The 10,973-nt window shown below is 42.7% G+C and overlaps 1 protein-coding gene across 1 annotated transcript in view; it reads left to right on the forward strand.

Moving 5' to 3' along the window:
- The first annotated feature begins 4,606 nt into the window (after positions 1-4,606).
- Positions 4,607-10,973, forward strand: part of LAS1L (LAS1 like ribosome biogenesis factor) — a 25,447-nt gene continuing 19,080 nt past the window's right edge. Inside the window, exons 1-2 of the mRNA XM_007447851.1 lie at positions 4,607-4,736; positions 10,721-10,973. Of these exons, the coding sequence (XP_007447913.1) occupies positions 4,607-4,736; positions 10,721-10,973 (383 nt within the window). The remainder of the gene's footprint in view (positions 4,737-10,720) is intronic.

The raw sequence follows: 10,973 nt of genomic DNA on the forward strand, positions 1-10,973 counted from the left end.
AAACCAATCTACTTCTGTATTTCTCTAATCAAAATTCTAAAAATTTGTAAAAAAAAATACATAGATTCAACAAATTGCAATGTGCTTCTAATATCCATTCTTCCTAATAACTCTGTGTTCTAGGACAGTGCTTCTCAACTGAAGTGATTTTACCCACAGTGGATATTTGGCATGTCTGCAGGCATTTTTTGTTGTCACAATCTGAGGGGAGAAGAATGCTACTGGCATCTAGTGGGTGAGGGACAGGTATGCTGCTAAACATCCCACAATGTACAAGGCAACTTCAACAATAAATTATTTGGGTCAAAATGTCAATAGTTCTAAGGTTGAGAAAGCCTAGTCTAGTGGATATATTATCTATAGCTCAATAGTGCTACAAATGAAGACTCTGAGGCTGAGTGAGAGAAGTAGCTCAAGGTCAAAATGCTGGAAATTGACAAATATAGGATTCAAACCCAGACTGATCGACTCTGGATCCAGCTCTTATCTTACAATATTGCAGTGCTCCTGAGAAATGTTTTGTTTCTCACCCCATTTGGGTTTATTGTGTCCCTGGCATGATAAGACATAGCGTTTGTTAGAGATGGGAAGATGGAGCCTCCAAAACTCAGGTTGTTAGCTTCTCAGTCAATTTTAGCTTGTACCCTACAGCCTACCCTTGCCACACACACACACACACACACACACACACACACACACACACACACACACACACACGCACACACACCACAAGGCATAGGATATGATGGCAGTGAGGATTTGGTCATTGGCTGGAACTCCTGAGAGGCCTGGAGGTGAGTGACAGCTGGGGACCAGGGTGGTGGTGCAGAGGGAAGAGTGAAAAGTCCACCCCTGCCAAGATAGTAGTCAGTTATTGGGAAGCAGCAAGCCCATCCCTTCAGCCTCTTAGCATCCTCAAGAATGTCTCCAGCCCCTGATTCCATAACCAGTTCCCAAGAAGGGCCACATCTTGCACTATAGAACTTATAGAGGTGGCCTGTTGATATAATCTAGCCCAAAGCTCTCATTTTACAGGTAGAAAAAAATGAAGTCCAGAGAAAGGTCTGGCTCACTGTTTTGAAGGTGAAGACGGACAGGAATACTAAGGTGTCCTGCCACCTAGTGCAGAGCTCATGTCACTGCACCCTCTGGAATATGAGGCTTGCAGGCCAAGGAGGCCCTTCTACATTAGTGCTGAATGCAGGCCAATACACCTCCACACACCTCTGTATCCTTAATTCTCACCCAGCAGGCTCTCTTAATAAACTGGAATTTGAGGATCCTGAGGCAGATGTTAGGGTGTGGAGATGGAGAAATATTAGAAAGGAAGAGGGCTATAAACACTTCCCCTCCCGCTTTTGACATTTCTTTTACACTGTGGTCCTGGACTGCTGACTCTCATTTCAATCCCATCTCCTGTCCTCACTGCCTAGCTCCCATTCCCCCAATGCCCTCAACCTTGGTCAATTTGTCCTTTCTAAAGCTCCTAAACCTCAAAGCAAAGAATTAACCTTAAATATAACATTTTCTATGCCCCAGCTAGCCACTACACATACTTCTATTACCTGCAAGGCCCCAACAGACATCTGAATTTGGGACTCCACTCTACCCTGAGCCTTTATTACCTAAGGCAGGCAGTCGAATTGAGTATTCCAGCCATGTATTTCTTGCTCACAGAGAAAACACCTAGTTTACTCTAACCAGTAGTGCTCGAAAGTTGGTCTCTAAATCAACAATGGCACCACTATCTGGGAACTAGTTAGAAATGAAAAGTATTGTCCCCACCCCAGATCTATGGAGTCAGAGACTCTGAGGGTGAAGCCCAATAATCTTGGTTTTAACCAGCAGCCCAGGTGATTCTGCTACATGCTGAACTTTGAGAAGTTCTGCCCTGTGCCCTTAGGTTAGCCTTACAAAGAAGTAGCGTGGTATCGTTTTAGGGGTACTAGGAAGTAGGGTCACTGAACTCAATTATGCTTTGCACAACTCCAGAGGCTACCCTTCATGTAGATGTGAATGGTGCCATACAGAGATGTGCAGTGCAGACCTGTTAGTAAGGATGCTATTCCTCTTCCTGCCACTAAAAGAAGTTAACAAATAAAAAACCAAGAACAGAACACCACATCTCCTATTAGTCATCACGGTGACGTCCTAAAGCTGGTTCATACAGATTAGAGCCAATTGTGTGCATCTCCTTCCAAGTCTGCGCTCAGTGATTTCACACTGGTAGCTTGAAATAGACTATGATGACAGTATTTAAACCACAGAAATCAGCAAACAGTACAATTCAGGGTTTAAAAAAATTTTTTAAGATCCTGTTTACTTTTCCTAGCAGGACTTCCAGGTATAGCTGTATGAGTTATGTACTACAACACTGCCTCTCTAGCAAATCTATACAAGAATATTACTGTATCATATTTCTTAGCTGCAAATCTATACAAAAATGTTATTGTATTCTTAGCTGAAAAATATTGGTAACAAAGTGAATGCCCAGCAATAGGTAATGGTTGAAGAAATTATAGTACATTCCTGACAGGGAATATTATGCAACCATTAAAAGACATAATTGTAGGTGTACCAGATGACTTGAAGGGGCTTTAATGAGGTATTGTTGAAGGCAATATGGAGAAAAGTCTTTATGATATAGTCCTATTTTGGAAAACAAATGATATGTGTATCTATGCATAGGAATATTTGGTTATGTGAAGGGAAATACATATAATAGCATATCAACATGGATTATGGGAATGATAGGAAGGAGGATTTCCACAAAAAAGACTGTTCCAAATATCCCCAATATTTACATGGTCAGATTTACATAGCTAATGACTATTTACATATTCTGTAAATGTAAACCTGTTTGGAAGAATATAAGTAAAACAATATAAAATTGGAAGGTGGTGAGGTGATAGTAGGCATGGCATAGTATAAAGGATCCATCTGGTGTCACATTCCCCCAAGTGGAGCAGTCACTTAACCCTGGTCAGTACAGGATCAGGATTTAACAATTCTTAGCTGCTTGATGCCCAACCCCCAACCTCTGGCTGTCCAACTTAATATATAGTTCAACTGCTGAGAAAAATAGGGCACCAGTGGGTCATTTAATAGATGGAATATAAGACACAGAAAGGTGATCAACTAGAAACTAGCAATTCTATTTTGACTCTAACAGCGCCAGCCCAGACAGGGAAAGCTGGGTGCTTCTTAATGGTACCTGAGCTTGTGCCAGGACTAGACTCCTGAGCTCCAGTCCTTTAGAATTTAGCCCCCCACAAACCCTGTATTTATTCCCTTCTATTAGTAAGAGTAAAGGCAGGGGTTTTGACACACTTCACTTGAGCAATATCTCCCTTACCTTTAGCACTTTTCCTCCAATATCTGGTAAATAATATTCATTTCTAGTATTTAATTCCCTCCTCCTGTTCCTTCCCTTGTCTCCATTACCAATGTTTCATTCTAAATTCTAGATCAAATCCATTCTTCAGAGGCCTTCTCTGAACTCCTTATTATTCGCTTATTCCTGTACCTATTTCTTTTTTTTCATAGCTCTTATCATTACCTGAAATTATATCACACAATATTTGTTTTCTCCTAGGTTGTCTCTCTCCTTTCACTAGAATGTAGGCTCCATGAGGGCCAGGACTTTATTCTGTTCACTGCTTCATTCCCAGTGCCCAGAACAGTACCTGGTATGTATGAGTACTCAACTAATATTTCTTCAATGGATTATTGAATGCATGAATACCAGTCTCCTCATATTTCTTCTATGGCCTTAGGATATTAGAAATTCTTCTACCAGGGTAACAAACGGCTCTAAAGAAACTTGTGTCTGGAGCTTTGGAGCAACTTTCACTCGCTACTCTCCTTATAATAACTGTGAAGCCATGGTTCAGACCCTTAGAATAGGTTCTTTATGTTGTTTTTTTTTTCATATCTGTGTGGTAAAATTCATTTAAAAATTACTTAAGAAATTTTCAAAGGCAGACAAAAGTAGTTTTAACAATTATCAACGAAAAACCAATCTTGTTGCATTTATACCCTCTATTCTTACCCACCTGTTTTATAATTCTTTCACAGTTTTAATGGGGTATAATTTTCATACAATAAACTGCATATATTTAAATTGTAAAATTTGATGAGTTTTGGTAAATGTATACACTCATGAAACCATCAGTATAATGAACATGTTAATCACCCCAAAAGTTAGAACAGTGTTTTTTTAACTGCAGGTTGCAACCCAATAGACATTTGTGGAATCACTTCTGGGATGATTAATGAGAGACAATTCTGGATAGCCCTGCAGCCTCATTTCCTTCCCCTTATCAGTAGCTTAGCTGAGAGCTGGTTGTGCTATACTGAGCCAGTTGCAGAAAGACAAGGCCTTTGGCTGATGTCAGCATTCCTGGCAGACTAGGCTCTTCCAAGGAGGCCCTCAGTATGCTGACCTTGGCCCTGGGCATGCACACTCCCTAGCATTGTTCCCAATCTAGGAGATTGTTGGTACATTTCTCGTTACTTTGAGAAACTAGGTGTCACCTTAGCCCTTTTTCCCAGTGTGGAGGTAGAGCTTGTGTTCATTTGGACTGCTCACAGTGGCACATTCAGCATGCAGTCCAAGCAGACCCCTCTTTGCTGGGACTTTGGCCTTGGTGCACACAGAACATCCATGACTGGCCTACGCCATGGAACAAGGAGAGTTCGGGAGATTGTGTGTCCTACTACTTCTTGGCTTGCTTGTAAGTTTTCTCCCAATAAACCCCATGCTGATCTGTACCCTGCAGCATATCAAAAGCTGGTTCCCCAAATATTACCTACACAGCCTATTGATAAGACCAAACTGAGTTTATTGCTTACAGGGGTGAATGATGACTCCAATTCTGCAAAGTTTCAGTGGAGGTGTCTCAGAGGGAGGGAAGGCAAGGTTAGAACTAAAGAATTGGAAGTTTAGTTTGACATAGGTCTTTCAATGCAGGGATTTGATTAGAATTAGGTAAGGATTATAATATAATAATCTAGGATTCGTGGAAACAGCAAGACAAGGATTTTTTTTTTTTTTTCGTTACGCGGGCCTCTCAGTGTTGTGGCCTCTCCCTTGCGGAGCACAGACTCCAGACGCACAGGCTCAGCGGCCATGGCTCACAGACCCAGCCGCTCCGCGGCACGTAGGATCTTCCCGGACCGGGGCACGAACCTCTGTCCCCTGCATCGGCAGGCGGACTCTCAACCACTGCGCCACCAGGGAAGCCCAAGACAAGGATTTTTGAGATGAGGATTTAAAAATCTTATGGCAGTTCAAAACCTGCTGTTGTTTTCCATTGGGGAGTTAGTTGTTGGGATTTTCGGGATGTTCCTGTAATGAACCATTTGCTGAGGCAGATGGGAGTCCTGGAAAAATAAAGTCATGCTAATGAAGACAGTAGAATAAAAATAGTGTTAGTGTAGACAGTAAGGTGTGGTTTCAGTTCTCAATGTACAGACTAAGTTTGGGAATAGAAGGTTTTGGTTCTCAGGTGTTAGTGGTGTATGTCCATGACCCCCTTACATGGCAGTGATGACCAGCATTTTTCAAAAAATGAAACTAAATAAATTACAGTTGAATTGTATCTAGTAAGGATGAGAATTGTTTTGTGGAAATTTTGTTTCAGTTATACATGTGTATGTGTGAAATGAGTCATGAAGTGAAATGTGTCTCTTACAATAGGTCTGGATCCAAAAATATTAGAAAGCTAATGCCTAAAAAAATGCTGACAGACCCCTAAAAGGGATGATCCCCTCTCTCAGCCAGTTTGCATTGCTCCAATCTAAACTTTCATGCTAATAGTAGAGGAGCATCTAGCTTTATTAAGGAGAAACACATAATCTAAGAATTGGAACAGAGGCCCTGTCCAGGTAGATTAAGGGTTAAGTGGGAACGTTGGATCTATAAGGCTGTCCGCAATTTTGGCAGAGCTGAAAGAAGCCAAGTCGTAACTGTTACTTCAGAACAAAAGATGGAGGCTAGACACAAATAACAACTCCCTAATGTGAGCATTGTTAGTGTCTAAAACCAATCCTTAAGCAGATATAGGTTCTCATTTGACTGAGATACAACCTATTTAGTCAGGGCACTGGATAAGATGAACTATGGGGTCCCCTTCATTGGGAAGTTTTTATGATTCTAGAGAGAATCTTACAATAGAAGCAGGCAGTTAACCTGAGATGTGTTCTCTGGCTATTACCTCCCAGAGCTGATTCTGAGTATTGTTGGATAGAACAATAAATGTGACACAGTGGCTTCCATTCTCAAGTGGGTTATCTACTTCTCTGAGGAAATTCTGCCACTTTATGGCTTTAGAAGGCTGGTGATTTTGGAAGGGACATTAGCTGCCCCCAACAACCTGCCCTGAAATTCCTCAGAAGGTTCCATTCCTATGGATAAGGCACTATCTTCTCCATTTAAAATGTAAATTCTCCTTTGTCTCAGAAGTTTAGCCTTTCAATTTGTTTTTCCTAGTTATCATAAAGAGGCCTGGATTAAAAACAAAGTTTGAGAAAAACTGCAGTACTACCTTAGTAGGAGTTGATATGGTTTATTCAGGAATTCATTCAGCAAGCAAGGATAAGGCTGATTGAAGCACTGGATTTCCCCACTTTTTTTTTGGGGGGGTGGGTAGGAGTTTATTAATTAATTAATTAATTTTTGGCCGTGTCGGGTCTTTGTTTCTGCGCGAGGGCTTTCTCTAGTTGCGGCAAGCGGGGGCCACTCCTCATCGCGGTGCGCGGGCCTCTCACTATCGCGGCCTCTCTTGTTGCGGAGCACAGGCTCCAGACGCGCAGGCTCAGTAGTTGTGGCGCACGGGCTCGGTTGCTCCGCGGCATGTGGGATCCTCCCAGACCAGGGCTTGAACCCATGTCCCCTGCATTAGCAGGCAGACTCTCAACCACTGCGCCACCAGGGAAGCCCCTTCCCCACTTTTGAAGCTTTCATGGTCTGAAGCAGATCTGTAAACAGGTAAATCATAGCATATGTCTGAGGTTATGGAAAGCCTGGGCTTCAGAGCCATATATACTTGGGAGGGAATTGCATTTCCCTCCTTTCTTAATGGCACCATTTAAAGCCATGCAGCTGAGCTTTGGTTTTCTCATCTGTAGACTGATGAGAATAAAACAAATTCCATAGAATTGTGATCACCACGTGAAAGATAAAATGCACAGGGCAATTAAGGAGATGGTTTTATTCAGGTTATAGCCATAGGGAGAAGGCTCAAAGAAAAGAAAGTAAATTTAGAGTTTTATAGACGTAGGTAAACAAAAGAGTCATCACAAGTCTATGGGAGTCATGAGGAAGTATGGAGAAGGTCTGATCTCGGAATATGCCAGGGCAATGTGTTACTATACAATTAGCATCTTTTTTTAGAACAAGAAAGGGTGAGGGAGTTTTTCAACTGTGGCTGCTTTCTTGGATCCCAGGGCTCAGATAAAGTTTAATGTTATCAAGCACTTAGCATGGGGCCTGGCCCATGGTAGGCATTCAGCAAATGTTTCTTTCCTTCTCTTCCTCCAATAGAAAGATGTGGATAGTGGTGTGGTGGTTCAGAGAAAGGCCTGACAGATTTACTCTGCATGAGAGAACTAGATTTGACAAAGGATGTTGAATCTTAAAGGATGAAGAATAGTTTGCCAAAAAGAGGGAGGAAAGAACATTATTGATAGTGCTAATGTAAGAGATAAAGGCATAGCGGCTTACAAGAGATTTGCATGTTCAGAGACCAGCTGTAACTTCAATGTGCTACAAGGAGTAACTGGACATAAGGTAGGTTAGAGCCAAATTGTAAAAACGCTTCAAAAGCCATTTAATGCCTGCTGTTTCAGGAAAATAGTCCAGGAATTTATGATTCTGACAAGATTAGGTTCCAGTTTATGAGAACCCCTTCCCTGCTGTGTAAGGGATGGAGGCAGGGAGATCAGTTAGGTAGGTAGTACATGATCCAGAGAGGATCAAGGCCTGAACTAGAGCAATGGCCATGAGGATGTCAAGGAGAGGACTGAATTTAAAAAATAGTAAGTAGAATTTACTAGACAGATTATGTAGTTGTGGGGAAGGTCAGCATGGAGGTGAGGGAGGAAATGGAATAGTGGACGATGATACTGTTAAAAGCAGTATAGGCTAATATTTCAAGTACTTACAATGTGCTGAGCACAGTTCTAAGGGCTCTACACTTATCTCTTTTAACCCACATAAGAGTCCTATGAAGTAAGTGCTCTTTTTTCTCCATTTTTAAATGAAGAAAATGAGGCATATAGAAGTTAAATAACTTGCTCAAGCTTTTACAGATAGTAGGTGGTGAAGCTAGGATTCAAGCCCAAGCTGTCTGAGTGCAGAGACTGAACTTTGGATGACTGTGTGAATAGTGTTGCCATTTACTTGGATTGAAGGCTATTGGATGGGGGCAGACTTATGGGGAAAATATTTTAGTTTTGGACAGGTTGATATTGAATGCAATTATTAAATGGGTCTGGAGCTCCAGAGAAAGATTAGGATCAGAGCTGGAGATTTGAAGGGCATCTACTTATAGGTAGGTGCTCAGAAGGGGCCTTAGGACTGCCTTAGGTGAATGGGATGCACAAATTGGGGGTGGGTAGAGGGAGGGAAATGGTGAAACATATAAGGGGAAGCAGTAGCTTGAAGACAAATTTGACCCACTTTAAGATTTTACAAGCAATGCCTTAGACTTGGAGAGTGCTCATTTAATTCAAGCCCACTGGCACAGCTAGAGGTGTCCTGCAGCATCAAATATCTAGGGATTCCTAGGATTCTTGAGCATGTGCTAGGATAGATTCCATAGTACCTGTGGTAGGCTGAATCGCAACGCCCCCCCCGCCCCAGCCGGCAGAACATCCACATCCTAATCCCTGGTACCTGTGAACATTACTTTATATGGTAAAATAAATAAATAAAAGAATGCTATTTTATACAGTAAAATTAATTTTAAAAATAAATTTAATTGCAGATATAATTAAATTAAAGTTCTTAAAATGGGGATATTACCCTAGATTATCCAGATGGGCCCTAAATACAATCACATGTAGTAGAGGGACACAGAGGGAGATCTTACACACACCAAGAAAAGGTGAAGTGAAGACAAAGCAGAGAGACATTTGAAGATGCTGGTTTTGAAGATTGAAGTGATGTGGCTATAAGCCAAGGAATGCTAGTAGCCTCCAGAAGCTGGAAAAGACAAGGAATGGATTTCCCCCTAGAGCAGCCAGCGGGACTCTGGCCCTGCCAGCACCTTGATTTCAGCCAAACTGTACTGGTTTTAGACTTCTGACTTCCAGAACTGTGAGATAATTTCTGTTGTTTTAAGCCACCAAGTTTGTGGAAATTTGTTAGAGCAGCCACAGGAAACTAATACAGGGCCTTCTTAAAGCTATCACTACTTAACAGACTTGATCCAGTAATTCCTAATTCTCAATAGGTGTCAGGCCTCATTTGCCACATATTAGACATGGTACTCTTGTTATGTGCTTTGTCAAGTTTTCTTGGAACACATGGAATAGGGAGACCCTCAAATTCATAGGGAAGGAATGGGGAAGGATAGGGCCCTTCACCTGAAAAGTACTATCCAAAAATTACCTCTAAACCAAAATGTTCATGAATGATTCCTGCAGACCTGGCAACTCCTCTGACTTGATTGAATCTTAAGGGGTCATATAAGCCATCTCCCTATCTTTGCCTGCACACAGCTAAGAGCCTGAGCATGGAGAGGGTATCTGGTTTCTGGAAGACACCTGGCCTACTGTTTGGCATGGCTACTCAGGACAGAGTAACTATCATTCAAGAACCATGGAAAGACTAGATCTTAGGAGAAGATGGCTGGAGAAAGAAGCACATACAGAGAATGGACTGGAATTTATTGCTGTAAAGTGCAAAAGAGTTACTCCCAGCAATCCTGTTAGAATGTTAGCAACAGTTCTCTCTCATGTGTTAGACTGGAAAATAACTTCTGTGAGAAAGATTGGGACAGAGTCTTGAACATATTTTAGCCAACCCATAAAATCAGAAGGGTTTCATAATATTGCTTTCCCCTCCAGAACTCCAGAATCCCAAGAAATTGTGCAGAAAAACTAAGTATACCTTTGTGGATGTTGAAACCAACATAGCAGTGGAATGCTGGCAGAGTAAAATCCTACAATTTTCAGCTATGGAAAAGAACCTAGAGATCACCCAGTCTAAGCTCCTCACTGTACAGATGTGAAACCCAGCAGTTTTTTTAACCCAACTTTAGATATTTCGATACTAGATATTTGCTCTGCAGTCTTGCTTTAGAGTCCATAGTGTTTTACTGGATCAGGTATTGATTCATGGCAATGAAAACATAAGCGCATTTCCAGTACACTGGACGACCACAATCCCTCCCCCGCCCGCCAGGGGGCGAAAACTAAAATTCCTCCTGCAGTCCAGAAGCGTCCCTCCGGGTCTGGGACAGAATCCCGTTAGCAACCAGGAAATTAGCGGAACCTTGAGGCTGAACGCTTGCAGCTGGTACGGTTGCTTTGAGGAAAGAACACTTCCGGTCGGAGAGGCCGTTCCCGCAACTTGTGGTTTGGTCAGCCTCTAGCTCTCGCGTTTCGATTTGCCGCGCTAACGGCGGGAGGCGGGCTTGCGTCGGGGTCACACTCTCCCATTGGTTGCTGGTGCGGCGGCGGTTGGGAGTGAGGGTAGCCCGTTGAGCTGGAGGCTGTTCGGAGTACGGCGGCCCAAAACCTGGCAACGAGCTCGGTGTCTGGTGGGAATCCGGGGTTGAGCCAGGCCTGAGTCCCCGGGGGATGGATCGCGTGTGGAGTGCGTGGTGCGGGAAGTGCGTCAAAGAGAAAGGGTCGCCGCCACTCTGGGCCCAGCGCATCGTGGTCGCCTGGCTCAGTAGGGCCGAGTGGGATCAGGTGACAGTGTATCTGTTCTCTGACGACCATAAATTGCAGCGGTACGCGCT

Source organism: Lipotes vexillifer, unplaced genomic scaffold (assembly GCF_000442215.2).
Source record: "Lipotes vexillifer unplaced genomic scaffold, Lipotes_vexillifer_v1.1 scaffold346, whole genome shotgun sequence".
Lineage (NCBI taxonomy): Eukaryota > Metazoa > Chordata > Mammalia > Artiodactyla > Lipotidae > Lipotes > Lipotes vexillifer.